At 50.4% G+C, this 18,415-nt stretch overlaps 1 protein-coding gene across 2 annotated transcripts in view; it reads right to left on the bottom strand.

Annotated features, from left to right (window-relative positions):
* Positions 1 to 18,142, bottom strand: part of TCEA3 (transcription elongation factor A3) — a 38,300-nt gene extending 20,158 nt beyond the window's left edge. The window contains exons 1-5 of one of the 2 annotated variants that reach the window (XM_053898816.1): positions 17,945 to 18,142; positions 12,597 to 12,659; positions 11,751 to 11,856; positions 11,134 to 11,272; positions 1,934 to 1,996 (exon numbers count right to left, since the gene is read on the bottom strand). In XM_053898816.1, the coding sequence (XP_053754791.1) occupies positions 1,934 to 1,996; positions 11,134 to 11,272; positions 11,751 to 11,856; positions 12,597 to 12,659; positions 17,945 to 18,013 (440 nt within the window). In that variant the 5' untranslated portion in view covers positions 18,014 to 18,142. The remainder of the gene's footprint in view (positions 1 to 1,933; positions 1,997 to 11,133; positions 11,273 to 11,750; positions 11,857 to 12,596; positions 12,660 to 17,944) is intronic. The other variant, XM_053898817.1, reaches the window with a different exon arrangement.
* Positions 18,143 to 18,415: the final 273 nt, after the last annotated feature.

Here is an 18,415-nt window from a genome sequence, read left to right as displayed (position 1 = left end):
CCTCATCAGTAACTGAGTTGGCCAACACCTTGATCTTGGTCTTCCCTTCCTCCAGAATTGTGAGGGATACACGTCTGTTGCTTAAGCCACCTAGTCCATGACGTCCTGTTACAGCACCCTGAACTGAGATCCCCTCCAAGTCAGAGTGACAAAAGTGTTCCACAAGTTTCTAAATGACTCTCCATCGAGAACCACTGGTGTAGAACCAGGATGGCGCCGGAGCCTCCGTTCTTAGACCTCACTCATGGAAGACAATGCCAGGGGACCACACGACTCTTCTCTTCAGAGGCGGGATGGGGCCTCAGACACACTCCCAAGCAGCACTCACCAGAGCCTCCACTCATCAGCTGGCCCCCGGCAGCCATTTTGGAACAGAGCGAACAGCAGCCCCCATCAACATCTCGGGTCTGTTTAATCTCCAGAAAGCCTTAAATGACCTAATTTTTGTGCCTCTTTTCTTTCCAGTGTCAGTCTCACTGGCACATTAGGTCTAATAACGGAGCGGCTCCCCATAGCCTCCTAGGAGCCAACACCCTTACCATATCCTAACCCGGTTGCCCCAGCATCCAGTATGGCCCCTGGACACTAATCATTTGCTTTGATCCACCTCTAAGCCACCTCTCCCTGCTCTGACCTCGGACCTCCCCCCGGAACACAGCTCACACTCCCTCTTTTAGCCAGTCTCTCCTTAGCAATCTCATTCAGGTTTGTGGTTTCAGATACTAGATACATGCTAATTACTCTGAAACTTAGATTTCCAGCCCAAGACATTCTTCCTGAATTCTAGCTTAGTATAACCTAACTGCCCACTCAACTTCTCCACCTGAATGACTAGGACACCCCTCAAACCCAGCGCATCCAAACCTGAGCTCTGCATCTCCCGCCGTAGCCTGATTTACACACCGTCTTCCCCGTTCCAACTAAGGGCAACTCCGTCCTCGGTGGTGCTCAAGCGAAAAGACTTGGAGTCATCTTGACTCTTCCTATACTCTTGTACCCCTCCCCAGTCTGTCAGAGAATCCTGCCAGCTCTCTCTTCAAAATATATCCGGAGTCCTTTACTTCTCTCCTCACTGCTGCCGCGCTGGTCCAAGCCACCATATCTTGCCTGATTTACTGAATGGCCCCCTGGCTGGTCCCTGCTCCTGCCCTTGGCCCTGACAATCCACACTCAGTACAGCAGCCAAAGGCATGCCGGTAAGTTTCCTCCTGTGGCTCCTTGCCACTCTGTCCCCCAATTCTCCTACCTCGCTTCCTTGCTCCAGCCCTGGCCCCCTCACTGCTTCTTGCCCCTGCCACACAGGGTCCTCAGCTTGGAATGACCCTGATATCTGCATGGCTAATTCCTTCATCTCTTTGAAGGGTTTGTTCATGAGGACTCTCCTGACCACCTTGATGACCATCTTTCTCAACCTCCCTCACTCTGCTGTTTCCCATAGCGCCGGTCACATATTTACTTATGTATTACCTGTCACTCCTTATTAGAACATAGGCCTCATGACCACAGCGATTTTCCTTTTGCTCACAGCTATATCCATGGACAGGAACCTAGAACAGTTCCTGGCACATAGCCACCCCTCAACAAATATTTGATGAATAAATAACTCGATGATTTATGCTATTTTGGGTAACCAAACCCAGAGATCACACTCCAGTTATAGACTTTCAAGACCTCTGTCCTCACTGGGTTCAATCTGACCTTGAGAATGTTCCCCAGGCAGTGATGGGGCAACAGTGACTGGTCAGCCACCCCAGTGAAGGAGCCCTATCTCTGATTCAGGGGCCCACTTGCTGCGTGGGTCCTAGAATTTGGAAGCAACATAATGTATGAAGTTTCCTCCTTTCTCCTGCCCTGGGCTTCCTCCATGGAAGCAGAGAGAGGGACACGTGCTGAACAGAACCTCTGGGATGGAGAAACCCATGGCTTCCTTTACCTTTCCATCGATGGCCTTTTTGGAGAGGAGGTGGCTGATGACTTGGAGTCCACAGAGTCTCTCCTGAAAGAACAGAAATTGGAGATGAGATTCTCTTGAAGGCTAGCCCCACTACTGAGCTAGAGAGCTCAGAGGCTGGGGAGAAAGCTTCCGGAAGCCAGGCCTGCCGGAATGAGGATGATGGAACACACCTGGACCCCAGCTGCCTGGAGAGGAAGCTCCAGGGGGCGTGGGTTGGTCACCTGCACCTACCCTCCATCAAACGAAGCAATCAAGGGAAGGAAGCCTAGTATGTACCAGATATGTTACTGTGTTATGCCATGTATTACAAATAATTAAAAAGATTTTAGGGGTGTCTGGGTGGCTCAGTCGGTTGAGCGTCTGACTCTTGGTTTTGGCTCAAGTTGTGATCCCAGGGCCACGGGATCAAGCCCCGCTTGAGATTCTCTCTCCCTCTTCCCCTCTCCCCCATTCGCGCGCTCTCTCTCTAAAAAAATAAATAAGTAAACACTTTTTAGTTTGTTGTTGTTTTTTTTTAGTAAACACTTTTTAGTTTTAAGCAATCTCTATATCCAAAGTGGAGTCTGAACTCACAACCCCGAGGTCAACAGTCCCATGTTCTACAGACTGAGCCGCCCAGGTGCCCCACCCCCTTTTTTTGGTATTACTAATTATTAATAAGTAATTCTCAGCAGGCTCCCTTCCTTCTTGCTATCAGGCAGGCGGGCCTTGGCTGGCTGCAGTCCACGGACACTGGAATTCCCGGGATTGCCTATTCTCACGAGGAGCTGGATCAGCTTCAGACTCCCCTGTGGGCACCTTACTTAGGAGAAGGAGAGGAGGGGCACATGGGCCTTGGAGACGGAAGAGCTGTGTTAAAATGGCAAGTGAAAAAAGGCACAAAATTAGGTGTATACTGTTTCTAAAGTCACACAGGAAAACCAATGCCTAGGAGAAAAAAAAAAATTGAAAGAAAATATAACCTTGGCTGGCTCAGTGGGTACAGCATGTGACTCGACCTCAAGCCCCTCGTTGGGTGTAGAGATTACTTAAAAAATAAATAAATATCAGGGTGCCTGGGTGGCTCAATCGGTTAAGGGGTTAACTTCCGCTCAGGTCACGATCTCACGGTTGGTTCGTGCGTTTGAGCCCTGCATCAGGCTCTGTGCTGACAGCTCAGAGCCTGGAGCCTGCTTCGGATTCTGTGTCTCCTCTCTCTGTTCCTCCCCCCCCGCTCGCATCCTCTTTCTCTCTTTCTCTTAAAAATAAATAAAGATAAAAACACGTCTTTAAAAAAAAAAAGAAAATACAACCAGGGTTATGTTAGGCTGATGGGATCAGAGGTGAAAATTTGTTTCTATTTTCCAAAATGCATGTAGCTACATTCTTTTTATGATGTCTAATATATGTCCCCCTTTTATTGGTTTTATATAAAAAATTTTAACATTTATTTATTTTTGAGAGAGAGAGAGAGAGAGACAGAGAGCGAGTGGGGGAGGGGCAGAGAGAGAGGGAGACACAGAATCCAAAGCAGGTTCCAGGCCTCCGAGCTGTCAGCACAGGGCCCGATGTGGGGCTTGAACTCATGAACTGCGAGATCATGACCTGAGACGAAGTTGGCTGCTTAACCAACTGAGCCACCCAGGTGCCCTGCTTTTATTGGTTTTATAAAATTAATCTGTCTGAAATTGGAACTCCCACTGCCCATCTCACTTAGCCACACTTCCTTTTTTTAAAAAAAATAAAATAATATCTACACCCAACGTGGGGCTGCAACTCTCCACCCACAGATCAAGAGTCACATGCTCTTCTCACTGAGCCAGCCAGGTGACCCCTCTCCAGCCTTTTCCTTTTAGGTCCAATGCACACATCCCCTTCTAACATACTATATAATTGGCTTGCTGATCATGTGGAGTATCTCACCAGCTCCCATGTAAGTTCTGCAAGCACAAAGCTTGGCAGGGGAGTTTGTTCACTGTGGGGGACACTGTTGGTGCCCAGCCCACGTCCCCTCAGGCACTCACTCTACCAGTGCACCGGGACCCCAGAGCTTCCTGCTGGGTGTCTGCCCGAGGGAGTTCTCTGTGCCAGCCACTGCCAGGAACAACCTTCAACCAGACCCGTAGGAACTGGTGGATAAAAGCCCTAGCACCCTCAGCCCTCCAGTGGGTGTGTTGCCCACCGTCACCCAGAGCTCCCAGCAGGATTTAAGCCCTGGCTGCCCACAGCAGTAGCCTGCCCACTAACAGACCCTGGTGTCCTTCCCTTCCTTGTCTCACTCCCTCCCTCCTTGGTCTGCATTTCCTGAAATCACTTCCCAAGTAAGCCCCTTGCACTTGAATCTGTCTCAGGCTCTGCTCCTGGGGAATCCAATCTCATCTATTCATTGGCTTATCCCAAGCGGATAAGAGAGTGCCTAGCACAGAGTGGGTGCTCTATCGATATTTGTTGCCAGATAACGTGAAGTCAAACAATACAGAAATATCAAAACTAAAAGTGGGAAAAGAAAGCTCCCCCGAGGTAACAAGTATTAAGTTCAGCGTCATTCCTTGCAGTTCATTTTCCACGTGCGTAAAGCCTATACAACAGTTATCGTTCTGAAAAGGGAGGCAATGACATGAGTTGCAATCCCAGTCTTCTCTGAGTATAGGTTCCCTCCCCTGTCAAACGGGGAGGAAAGCATCTGCGTCCAGGGGCTGGCTGGGAAGAGGACATTTATGTCCCTACAGCAGCTTCCAGAGCAAAAAAGTCCTGGGGTGCCTGAGTGGCTCAGTCGGTTAAGTGCCCGACTCTTGGTTTCGGTTCAGGTCATGATCTCATGGTTTATGAGTTCGAGCCCTGCACTGGGCTCCGTGCTGACAGCATGGAGCCTGCTCGGGATTCTCTCTCTCCCTCCCTCTCTCTCTCTGCCCCTCCCCTTGCTTGCACCGTCTCTCTCTCTCTCAAAAGAAATAAGTAAACATAAAGAAGAAGAAGAACAAAGAAGCCCTCCATGCTCCATAGTCCTAGGCGGTCTGATTTCTCATTTTCCAGAGTGTGCAATGTTTCTGCATGGATTTACAGCTTCCTCCTCGTCCTCCAGGTGGTGTGGGAGACAGTGGATGAGGCAGCTTCAGGGGCTGGGTCTGATTATCCCGTGGACAAGACCCATCCAGCTCCAGACCTTCACCCCTGCTTAAACACGGGGGGAAGAGGTAGAGAGGGAGAGGAGAGACCCTTCTTCACACGCCCCTCCGGTCCCTCACTGAACCCCGGAAGTTTCTCTCTGGCGTTCCTCCCCGAATGCCCACGGGGAGGGACAGGTGCAGGCCAGACCGGGAAGCTGGAATTCGAAAGAAGGGAAGCCATGAGCCTCAACCTCCAAGGCTCCTCCCATTCTGGCCCTTCCTCATCGCTTCATTTTGAGAGCAAATGCTCGAAATTGCTTCTTTTTTAGAGAAACATTGTGCAGTTATGGCAAATGAGCGTTATGAAAAGTATTCAGGAACAAGAAAAATGCTTAGGATACAACAGGAAGGGAAATAAACAGGGAGGTCATAGGTCATGGTTTGTACACTTTCCCTACAGGAACGGAAAAACAATGCGTGCAAGTAGCTCGGGACCGGGAGAGAAGATGTCCGACAACCGTTTCGATTGATGGAAGAGGCACACTGTGGACAAATATTTTCCATTTTTCTTTTAAACGTCACCAGTGTGGTTAGTGTTTACATAATAAATAATCAGAATGAATCCTCATTAAGGAAACTAAAACAAAAAAGTTCACCAATAGAGTTGAAATTGGACCCCTGCCGACTTAATTTTCCCCACAAGGTGGGGAGACCACCTCCCCATTTCCCGCTCAGCCTCAGCAACGGCTTCATTCACAGCGAAAAGTGAACCAGCATTAACAGCTTAACGTCCCAGGAAAGTGGTCAAGATGTTGTCAAATGGAAAATGCTGGTTACAAAACCATCTATATAGTGCCCTTCCAATGTACATTTATAGGTTCAAGAGATGAGAAAGATACACATCAAAATGTTAATGGTGGTTATTTCTGTTCTTTTGTGTTTGAGTTTCTAAACTTTTTTTTTTTAATGTTTATTTTTGAGAGAGAAAGAGAGAGCAAGTGGGGAAGGGGCAGAGAGAGAGGGAGACACAGAATCCAAAGCAGGTTCAGGCTCTGAGCTGTCAGCACAGAGCCTGATGCGGAGCTTGAACTCACAAACCGTGAGATCATGACCTGAGCCGAAGTCAGATGTTCAACCAACTGAGCCACCCTAGTTTCTAAACTTTTTATAGTACGCATGCCTTCCTGTTGAAATAAATATATGTAGGCAGAAAGGTTACAAAATAATATACAGAGCATACTTCCATGTTATTGATGTAATAAGTCTTTTATGGGTAGTGATGACCCATACAAAAAAGTCTGGTGGTTCAGTCGGTTGAGCGTCCGACTTCGGCTCAGATCATGATCTTACAGTTTGTGAGTTCGAGCCCCGCGTCAGGCTCTGTGCTGACAGCTCAGAGCCTGGAGCCTGCTTCAGATTCTGTGTCTCCCTCTCTCTGACCCTCCCCCGCTCATGCGCGCGCGCGCGCGCGCGCTCTCTCTCTCTCTCTCTCTCTGTCAAAAAAAAAAAACAACATTAAAAAAATTTTTTTTAAGTCTTGAAGGATACAAATGATTACATAAATGATATTTGTATTTAAACACGCGATGATTATACATAATTATATCTGCTTGTCTCTAGACGATGGATTTTTTACTTTCTTATTTGTATTTTTTTTAATTTCTTTTTTTAACGTTTATTTATTTTTGGGACAGGGAGAGACAGAGCATGAACGGGGGAGGGTCAGAGAGAGAGGGAGACACAGAATCGGAAACAGGCTCCAGGCTCCGAGCCGTCAGCCCAGAGCCCGACGCGGGGCTCGAACTCACGGACCGCGAGATCGTGACCTGAGCCGAAGTCGGACGCTCAACCGACCGCGCCACCCAGGCGCCCCTCTTATTTGTATTTTTAAAACTTTCTAGGGGCGCCTGGGTGGCGCAGTCGGTTGAGCGTCCGACTTCAGCCAGGTCACGATCTCGCGGTCCGTGAGTTCGAGCCCCGCGTCGGGCTCTGGGCTGACGGCTCGGAGCCTGGAGCCTGTTTCCGATTCTGTGTCTCCCTCTCTCTCTGACCCTCCCCCGTTCATGCTCTGTCTCTCCCTGTCCCAAAAATAAATAAAAATAAAAAAAAATAAAACTTTCTACAGTGAGCAAGTAAAAACCTGTATAATAAAATAAATATAACACAAAATAGTTAAATTAAAACATTGAATATAATTAGAATGTATTACAAATAAAACATTTTATTGTTAAGAAGAAAAAAACCTGAGAAAATAATGCCTATTTTTCAGGTCATACTACTCAGTCTCAGAGACTGGGTGGGGGGGAGGGGTGTAAGTGACCAAGTCCAGCCCAGGACTTGGCTTTCTGCTCTCCACATGTCTCCTCTCCCATACTTGTCATCCTTGTAGTTCTTTAAAAAAAAAATCGCTGTAATGATCTTTAGTGGGATTCAGGGATGGGGCAAAAGGAAACACATGTGCTCAGGCTGCTATCTTTACCCAGATGTTTTCATGGCCTATTCTACAGGTTAGTCCCATATCCCATTTGGTATCCTTTCCCAATGGTCCAGCCCCTAGTCGTTCAATTTCATCCCATGAGACCCCTCTCCGTCCTGGTCCTTCATTAGCTAAGGTGCTAAGAACCGCATGTGACCAGACCAGCCTGAGCATGAACACGGGAAGTGCTGATACAGTTGGCCTAGCAATATGCAGTCAGCGTTAACTCCGCACTGGGCACCGTGGGGCTCCGGGGGTCCCTGCCAGCCAAACTTCTAGCCCCTTTGCAAAAACAGAACACGCCATATGAAAAGTGAAATGTCAGGATTTCTCCAAGTGGCACAAAATTGCAAAATGAGCAAAAGGAAAGTAACAAACATAAAAAAGTTTACAGAAACATCTGACAGGTATTGCACTTTAGAAAGACCAGAGGGGTGCTTGGGTGGCCTAGTTGGTTAAGCGTCCGACTTCGGCTCAGGTCATGATCTCACAGCTCAGGAGTTCAAGCCCCCTGTCAGGCTCTGCGTTGACGGCTCAGAGCCTGGAGCCTGCTTCAGATTCTGTGTGTGTGTGTGTGTGTGTGTGTGTGTGTGTGTGTCTCTGCCCCTCCCCCACTTGCTCTGTCTCTCTGTCTCTCTCAAAAATAAAAACACAAAAAAAAATTTTAAAAAACCCCATACACCAAAATATCAAGCGATTATCTTTAGGTGGGGGGAATGTGGGTGATTTTTCCCTTACTTCTCTATATTTTCCATTATTTCCACGACAGATTTTTATCACTCTTACTTGTTTACTTTTTTAAATGCTATTATTTGTTTTGATCTCAAAAGCGATATGGGATCATTGTGAAAAGAAACCCAACAATACAGATTTTACAATTTTATTGTACAAAGTAGACTATGAGGCTCTTCTTAATTATAATCACAGATATGTTTTTGTGTTTAAAAAAATTTTAAGTTTTTATTTATTTTTGAGACAGAGAGAGACAGAGCATGAATGGGGGAGGGGCAGAGAGAGAGGGAGTCACAAATTCCAAAGCAGGCTCCAGGCTCTGAGCTGTCAACACAGAGCCCGACGCGGGGCTCAAACTCACGGACTGTGAGATCATGACCTGAGCCGAAGTCGGATGCTCAACCGACTGAGCCACCCCGGCACCCCTAAAAAAATTTTTTTTAATGCTTATTTATTTGAGAGAGGGAGAGGAGATAGAGAGTGCGCACACGCAGGGGAGGGGCAGAGACAGAGGGAGATAAAGTATCGTAAGCAGGCTCTGCAGCGCCCATCGAGGGCCTTGAACCCACAAACTGTGAGATCATGACCTGAGCCAAAATCAAGAGTCAGACGCTTAGCCGACTGAGCCACCCAGGCACCCTGATATATTTTTGTTTTTTAAAAAATAGTTTCGGGTACCTGCGTGGCTCAGTCGGTTAAGCGTCTGACTCTTGGTTTCGGCTCAGGTCCTAACCTCACAACTCGCGAGGTCGAGGTCCACATCGGGCTCTGCCCCGGCGCCATGGAGTGTGCTTGGGATTCTCTGTCTCTGTCTCTCAGCTTCTCTCTCGCTTGTTCTGTCTCTCTCTTTCAAAAGTAAATTAAAAAATCTTAAAAAAAATTTTTTTTAAGTTTCATTTTTTTTTTCTTCTGTAAAAATTAGTACGTATTTATTGGAAAAAATGAGAAAGAAATTAACAAGAAGGAAAAAAAAACTCTCAATCCTACCACCCAGATATAATCACTATTACCATCCTAGTATATATCCTTCCCGTCTTTGTTCCTATACGTACACACAAAATTCACTTAATTTTTTTAACTTTTTTTTTTTTAAGTAAGCTCTACACCCAACGTAGGGCTCAAAGTCACGACCCCGAGATCAAGAGTCACATGCTCTTCTGACTGAGCCAGCCAGGTGCCTCTCACTTTCTTAATTTTTATAAAAATGGGATCATACTATATATACTATATCATACATAGAGATTCTCGTAATACTTAGTGAACATTTTCCCACGTCATTAAATATTTTTCTATCCAGCACTGCCTCTCCATGGGCTTTTTGAACATAGTAGGTGGTTTTTCAGTATGTGGGATTCTTCTGTGCACGGAAGGACATCTTGCCCCACAGCTATTTTCACAACCCAAACTGGGAGTAACCTGGAGGAGGTATGTCTCCCTCTGGGTGAGATCTTCCTTCCATAGCATCATTCCCTAAAGTGTTTTCTGTAAAACACTTGTTTTATAGGATTATAACAAACATTCATTTAAAAGGGGTTCAGAGATTAAAGATGTTTCAGAAATGACAGTAAAAAATATTACACATATATAGTGTTTATGCTTTAATCTGGTTCTTTTTTTTTTTCTTTTCTTTTTTTTTTTTTTTTAGTAATGTCTACACCCAGTGTGGGGCTTGAACTCACCACCCAAGATCAAGAATTGCATGCTCTTCGACTGAGCCAGCTAGGAGCCTCTGATCTGGTTAATTCCTGAAAATGATTCCTTATAGCGGCTAGCCTGGGTCAAAGGTGTGTTCATTAAAGATGATGATAAATCACAGATGGTATTATCCATATTTCCTACCATTAATTATCTAGTACTACCAGAGATGTTCAGTATTATCTAATATTGCCTTCTCATCTCTTAGGTGAACACAGGTAGACACCCCCCCCCCCACCCCACCCAAGGAATTAAGCGGTCCGGTCAGATAGGGAACAGGTAGGATTTATTTCTACATTGATGAAGGCTTTTATCTACTGTCACGGGTAAGGCATCTGGGTCTATCTGAAAGTCATGCAGTTTGGGGGACCCTGGCTAGGTGGGCAAGGGGGAAGGGGCACAGAGTGGAGAAAAACAACTATTCCTCTCAGCAGAGGTCTGGGGAGGTCTGACAAAGACCGGACTCCCACTGAGCCACATAACAGCTGTGTGATCTTGGGGAAGTCTCTGCTCCCCAACCTTCAGCTTCCTTGTCACGAAATGGAAATGTTGAACAAAGAGCCAACAAAACACCTTTCTTTCTCTATGGTTAAGTAAGCTCCTAGCCCCATTTCCCTGGAACTCTGACAAGGGTGGGACGGCAGCTGTGTTTCTAGGCAACACTGTTTCTAGCAAGTGAGCCCTGATTGGTAAATGACATCTAGACAGGAAGGGCTCTGAATGAAATATAAATAATAGGTAGAAAAGCATAGCTTTTGGGCTGCCCCAAGTACGGTGAATCTTGGAGCTGGTCATTGCCCTTGCTGGGATCCTGGCAGCTTTGTCTTCTAACAAAGACCCCCCAACATTGTGGTGTGCGTCATCACCCTGTACCTGGGGAGGCGAGTCTAGGTCTGGACACTGTGTGGTTGGTTCCCTAGTAGACGAGAAACGCCTGGGCCGACCCTGCTGGCACACTGCGTCTCCTGCCCCTGGAGCCCTCTAGGCGAGGCCAGTGCCAGGGATGGCCCGTTTGGGTCTTCTGAGTCTGTCTGATTGAGCCAAACAAGACCCACGGAGGGGCACTGCAGGAGATGAGAACAACAGCCACCTCCCGGGGGCGTGAGGATCAAACGAGTTACATACACAGAGATGCTGACAGAGGACCTGACACATGCCGGCCCCCTTCTCTCCATCCCAGGAAAAAATACCTGTCTTTGGGATCTTCCCGTTTTTTCCTTGGTGGAGAAAGGCCTGCCTCTGGCTTCCAATCAGAACAGTTAAGCCCTTTTTCTTTCTTCGCTTTGTCTCTCTCCTCTCTTTTTTCTCCTTTGGGGGGTCCAGGGGAGTCTGGAAATGAAAGCACGACATTGTTCTCAAAGTCACCTCTGTCTCAGCAGATCCCCGCGGGACTTGGGGGAGGGAGGAGCAAAGGGCAGGGGCAGGAACAGTCGCCCGTGCCTCCGACACACATGCACACACGCAAGAATACATTTATACCACGTGCCATCTGTGTGCAAATCCACGCTCACACAGCGAGACAGAAAGACGTTTGCACACAAACGTGTGTATGTAGACATGTGCTGTATACATCCACGCGCGAGCACACAGAAATACATACACAGATAGGCACACGTACACAAAAACTCACACGTCTACAAATGTTGCATTTGTGTAGACAAACACGGGCATTCCCCACTTACAAGGTCACCTGTCATTTGTCAAGTCATTCAACAAACATACAGAGTGCCTGCTATACGCCCGGCATGGGTCCCCTCCCAGGGACTGGGAGCAAAACACAGCCAGAGTCAAACTTGTCCCCTCTCACCCAGCAGCCGCTTCCAGTTTTTGATGAGGACTTTGGCCAAAGACACCACCTCCTTGTCTGAGCAGTGCTTGCGGACCCCGTTAACGGCGACTCCAATCCTGGTTGTCTGCAAAGCGAGAGGGTCAGGGGCTGGTCTTGGCACGGACACACAGGATGGGCTGCCCTAGCTGGCGAGTCCTGCCCTGGCTCCGCACCCTCTTTCCCCAGCCCCAGCCCCAGCCTCTCCGGGGCCTCAGCCCTAACCCGTGGCTGGGGTCACAGCCCTGGTTGTGGCTCTCCGTGAGGTCCGGTGTCCAAGGCCCAGCCCTGTGCACTGACGGATGACTGCAGCTTCGGTGAAAAGCTGCGGCAGTGGTGGTTTGGGCTGTTGCTGATGACCCCTCACCATTTCCACCTCCTCGTGTCTTTGAGTTCAAGCTTCAGCTTAAGACACAGCTCTGGCTACTGCAGCTTGGATCTGTGTTGATTTTTTTTCAGGGCCAAGAGCTTCTGGTAATGCTTGGGGGCTGTGGGGGTGACACGGGGAGGATCTAAAACTGGGTGACTTTTCCTTCTCCCTGCATCACTGGCCCCTTGGATCCCACAGCCCCAGGGCCTGAGGAATTGGGGTATTCAAGGAAAGCAAACCGATCTTTCTCACAGACCCAGAGGACCCCCTCTGCGTGAAAGGTGCCCTGCCCCCATCTAAATGCCTCAGTCTCCACCCTCAGAGCCCAAGACCTCCGCTGCCCCTGGTCCTCCCCTTAGAAATTCCTCCCAGACTCCACCTTGGAGGTCTCCCCCCGCCCCGTCTTTTCCTTCCCCATCCCCAGGCACTGCCCCCGAGGCTTCCCACCCCCGCCCCACCTGGAGTAGCTGGATGGACATCTGACAGCTGTTCAGCTTCTTCAGAAGGTCGAGGGCCCCTTCCTGTGGGAGGCCACAAGGTGAGGACGGAGGACATAGGTTCTGCGCCGGGCCCCTTTCTGACATTGTGTGGTGTCGGTGGGAAAGAGGGGTGCATGAGGTAGGGGGAGATTGCCCCAGCAACAGGATATAGGGAGACAAGTGGCTGAAGGCCAGGCAAGGGACAGAAAGAGACAGAGAGACAGAGGCAAAAGATTCTGCCCCAGACCAGCTCTCTAACTTCACCTCCCACCACCCAGCTGGCCTCTCGCCCTTCTGAACGGGGCCCAGCCCTAACCGCTCACCCTGACCCCTGCCACTCGTTCTGCTGTTCCTTCTACTGGCCATGCGTGCCCATCTCACCTCTAAGATTAATCACTGTGGCTTCTTGTTACTGCTTCTGTGTCTACCTCCTCATCCTCCCGCTTCCTAACTGGGAGCTTCTGCACAGTGAGGGCCATGGCTTCCGCACGTTTGACGTTTGTGTACGCCCAGGGAACCACCACCACCATCAAGATAAGAACATGACCATCACCCCCCAGTCTCCTTGTGCCCCCTTGTAACCTACCCTCCCTGTACCCCAACCCAGGCCCAGGCCACGACGATTCTGTTTCCTGTCACCTAGAAGCATTTGCATTTTAAAGAATTTCATATAAAGAGTACTGCAATGGGCCTTCTCATCTGGCTTCCTCCACTCGGGGTAACTGAGATTTATCCACGTTGCTGTGTAGATCGATAGTTCTTTTTATTACTGAGTTGTTTTCCATTGTAGAGACGCACCACAATTTGCTTATCCATTCACCTGTTTGTTTTAACTTAAAACGATTTTTTAAAGTTTATTTATCTAAGTGATCTCTACACCCAACATGGGGCTCGAACTCACAGCCCTGAGATCAAGAATCGCACACTCCTTCGACTGAGTCAGCCAGGCTCCGCCATCCATCCACCTGTTGATGGGACTTGGGCTAGCCTCCAGTTGGGCCTACCACAAATAAAGCTGCCAGGAACATTCATGTACAAGTCCTTGTGTGGACATACGCTCTCATTTCATTTCTCTTGGGTAGGAGGACTGTTTTAATCTTTGAAACGTCAGGGTTTAGCACACAGCCCAGTGTTTCCTGAGTGAATGAATAAAGCAGAGAGCGGAAGGTGGGAAGGGAGGGGGGTGACGGGAGGAAAGGAGCCTCAGATCTGAAAATCTGCTGGCTGTCAGGCCCTGGGCCACCCATGCCCCATTTCAGCCTTCTCTTTCCTGCACCCACTTCCTAGAGGCCAGCCCCGCCCCCTGGCCTGAGATGGGTTCCCTGGGGAGCACCAGCTGACTGTGTCCTGTATGCCCCTTGCCCTGGTCTCACTGTGTGGTTCCAGCAGCCAACGCCCGCCCTGCCAGGCTTCCTTGCCAGGACCACATCCCAAGGGGTGCCCTCTGTCAGCCCTCAGCCTCCCTTGGAACGTGGGTTAGCAGTATGTTTCTGGAGGCGTGACCTGTGGATGTGCACGCCTGCGTGTAACCCTGCACGCACGGACCACCAATGAAAGGCTTGCTCTGTGCTGGGCACTGCTCTAAGTATCTCACCTGCATTAGTTCCTTTAACTCTCACACGGGCCCTGCGAGGTAGGTACTGTTACTACTCTCATTCTTACTGAATTATTACCCCATTTTCACAGATGAGCAACCCAAGAAACAGGGAGATTAAATAATTTGCCCAAAGTTACAAGGCATCGAGCTGGGATTCAAACTCAGGCCTTTCAGCTCTAACCTGTGTAAGTATGGACGAAAAGCTGTCTAGATGTGTGTAGTTATGGAATATCAACGTGAGTAGGTGTGGTGCCATGTTGGTCAACATTCAACACCCAGCTCTCAAAGGAAAAAAAAAAAAAACCCCGCCTGATTTGTAGGTCAATTTCAAGCTACCAATATGCTGTCACTGAACTAAAAGGAGGCACTGGGAAGAAATGTACCCTATCATGCCGTTATACTAGGATTTCCACCATATTGATATAACAGAACCTCTAGACCATGGAGAGTGAAATGTAGTAAAATAGTGAAATGTAGTAAAATAATTAGAAGTGATGACTTTGGAGTGTGTGTTACCTTTGTTTTTATTTTTTTAATTTTTAAATGTCCTTTGTTTTTAATACGATTTATTTAACTGGAAGCATATCATTTAATTTTTAAAATAATGGCTCCACACAGGGAACATAGTCAATGGTATTTTTCATTTTTTTTATGTTTTATTTTATATTTGAGAGAGAGAGAGAGACAGAGCATGAGCAGGGGAGGGGCAGAGAGAGAGAGAGAGACAGAGACAGAGACAGAATCTGAAGCAGGCTCCAGGCTCCAAGCTATCAGCACAGAGCCCGACGTGGGGCTCAAACTCACGAGCAGTGAGATCATGACGTGAGCCAAAGTTGGATCACCTTTGCCTAAGGTGCCTGACGCCTAAGCCACCAGGTGCCCCTAGTCAATGGTATTTTAACGGCATTTGTATGGTGACAGATGGTAGGTAGCCACACCTGTGGTAAGCACAGCATAGCATAGAGTTGATGAATCACTATGTTGTACACCTGAAACCAAAGTGGCACTGCGCGTCAGCGCTAATCAACTAAAAAAATAAAATAAAATAATGGCTGTATTTAACAACCAGCTTGCAAAATTCCTGAAAAAATCAACAATGGACATTAAGCGGATTCCAGCTCACCACGGGGCGTGCACCTCTGAATGTCACGCTGTACAACTGGGTCATGTTGGAGAATAGCCAGGAGCCTCAGTGCAGCCGGACTTGCGAAGCCGTGTGCAAGAGCTGACTTGGGTGTCTGTCTGTGTACAGGGATGGGATATGCAGCGAGCAGTATCTTTAGTCCGTGTGTGGAGCTGTGTAAATGCAGCTCGAAGCACAGTGTGTCTGTTTGTCTCTGTGGGAGACGCCTGTGATGTGAAACTGTGGCTGCTTGCTAAGTCCGTAACTTTGCAAGTATGGGGGTAGCTGTGCTGTGCACGCATGCGTGTCTTTCTGTAAACGTGCGGGTCCGTGTATCTATCATGTCAGTATCTATCATGTCAGTACCAGTGCCGCGACTCACATGCAGTTGTGTGTATAGATGCTTGTCTAGCTATTGCTGTGTGTGGCTGTGCGTGTGTGTGGCTATGTTTGTTGCGTGTAATTATGTGTATGCGTAGCTGTGACTGTTTGGTGTATGTCTGAAGCTGCTCCAGTTGGTGCACACGCACAGCGTCTGACAAAAGCCCTGAGAAAGTTGCTGGGACTTCAGTAATTGGCAGTGAACCCCACGCCTGAGCTGCAACGTGGAGGTTCCGTCTTCTTACAGGAAGTGTGTCCTCCTCTCCCTAACCACTGCTGGGCGGGCCCACTTTTGCTCCCAGAGCAGTCTCCACCTCCGTGGGCCACAGGCCCAGAGCTCTGTGCCCACCCAGATGCCGCCAAGAGCCCAGGCGCAGACGTGGCTGCAGACGAGCTCTGTGCTACAGAGACCCTGTGGCCAGGCTTGCCTCTTTCCGGGAGACAGCTCTGGGTACTTCCTCAGGAATCCATCCCCCAGGGACACAGTTTCCTCTTCCCATTTCACAGAAGAGGGAATCGAGGCCCAGAGAGGGAAGCAGAGTGGTGAGCATAGGGCCATAAAAGGAGCGAGAGGGAACCCAGGGCAGGTGGCTTCCTCCTCAGCCAGAGCTCTACTCCCCAAAACTGCCTTTCCTCAGGTGTCCCGGCCTCCCCCACCCCGCCCCGGAGCCCAGAATCTCATGGCTCAAGTCTGGAGTCAGCAAGGGACAGGACTGTGATGTGGAATTGAGCTCAGAAGACCCGGGCTGAGCTCCGTCACCCCCAGTTGGGAAAGTGCCCTCTGACTTGAGGCTCAGTTGCACTGGTTTTGGAGGATCCCGGCACGGGGGGGCGGGTGGAGGCTGGGAATGTGTGGGTGAGGGCGTTCCCAGCACTCGGCAGGTTTCTGTGCCCCTCCTGGCTGTGCAAAAGCAGGCGTCATTCTCTAACTCTTACCCGGCACTAGTTCAAGTCCTCCAGGAGGATTTACATCTGTCTACCCTCACCACTGCCAGCAGAGGCACTCCTGCCCAGGAGACAGATAATCTCGTATCTTCCTTACAGATGAGGAAACTGGTAACTCTGGCCTTTGTATGGACACCAACTCATTGTCTACACCAGGGTAGCCTGACACTCCATGGGACTCTTCCATCTTCCCTGCTCTAAAACTTCTCTTAGGTCCATCCCTTCCCCCAAGCTCCTAGAGTCACATCTAGAATGGGCTGGAAAGGCAGGTCCTGTTCCAGCACCTGGCTATGGAAGATGGGACTGGGAGGGCCCTGGTACAGGGTGAGGTGGGGGGACAGTCCCATGGGCTACCCTCTCCTCTCTTCCTTCTCTGGGTGTGCCCAGACCCTCGCAGACCCAAGGCCAAGTTTGCTCTGGCCAGGCAACCCGGTGGCCTCCAGCTTGAGGCAAAGATCAGGGAGAGGATCAAACATTAACTTCAAGTCGGCCTGAGAGTCCAGGTATCCGCAGGTAGGGCCCTCAGTCCTGATTCCCCTCTGGGTCCGGCTCCCCCTCCCCCGGCCCCGACAGCCCAGGCCTCCAGCCCGTCCCCCCTTCCCCCCCCTAGGGCGCAGCGGCTGCCCAGCACCTGTTCGGCCCCCGCCTGCCCAGGGCCCCACCCTGCGGCCAAGTTAAGGGAAAGTTGCAAATAGAACCGCTCCTGGCGCCCCAAGCTGTGAGGTTGTGGGATCGGAGGTCCCTTGCTGCTCTCCTCCAGATCCGCTACCGGGGTGAGGGATAGAGGCGGCTCAGCACCCCACATCAGCTCAAGTTTCTTTGCCCCTTCTCGGGCCATCCAGGATTTTGTAAACCATCCCCCCTCCCCCGTTCCCCTTTCTCCCCCGCCCCGCTGTCGCCGCCGCTCCCCTGGCTTTGCACACGCCGCCGTGAGTCCCCGGACTCTGAAAGTCCTTTTCCAGGTCCTGGTCTCTTCGCTCGCTTTCCCGGGCCCTGCAGAAGCTACCCAGCGCCCCCGAACCCCACTTGTCCAGAGGGGCATGCACAAGCCTCGTCTTTGCGGTCCCGCAAGATCCTGCCCAGCGCCCTGGGCCGTGCACACACCCACCCTGGGGTCCCCAGCAGTCCCCAAGGGGCGCTGAGCCCTGCGTCAGCCGCGCCTCCCTCGAGTCCCGCACGCGCCTCCCGGGCGCGCCGCCAACACGCGCCCCCGGGACACCAGGCTCGCACGCGCCGCGCCTCCTGGGGGCGGGGGCTGTGGCCCAAACTCTGCAGCCTCACCGTGTTCTTCCTGGCCACCATCTTCTCCAGCTTTCTGGCGATCCTCAGCAGCTCCTCTTCCTGGCCCATGCTGGCGCACGACGCCCGGCGGGGCGAGGGGCGCCGGGGCTGCGGAAGGCGCAAAAGCCGAGGGCGCGCGCAACCGCGCGGGGCCCCAAACCCACACGACACACACGCCTGCGGGGGGCGGGGCTCTCCCCCCACACCCCTCTCGGCCCGCCCGCCTCTCGACCGCAGGGGGAGGGGTGACGTGCACTAAATATAGACTTCAAGGACTCGCCCGGGCAAAGTTTGCCCGCGCCGGCGGGCCTGGCCTGCGGAGAGGGACGAGGCTTCGAGAGAGCGCCCGCCACCTGGGCCCTTCTGCCGAAGGGAGATTTGGGAAGGAGTGCTCTCTGGCAAGTGGGGAGGCCGTGGTCCCCGGACCCAGGAGGCAGTCGCGGCGCGGAGGGCGCCTGAGGGTGCCCCGGG

The sequence above is a fragment of the Panthera pardus genome, unplaced genomic scaffold (assembly GCF_024362965.1).
Source record: "Panthera pardus isolate Hobbes unplaced genomic scaffold, ASM2436296v1 HiC_scaffold_11, whole genome shotgun sequence".
Lineage (NCBI taxonomy): Eukaryota > Metazoa > Chordata > Mammalia > Carnivora > Felidae > Panthera > Panthera pardus.
This window is presented reverse-complemented; position numbering and strand designations above follow the sequence as displayed.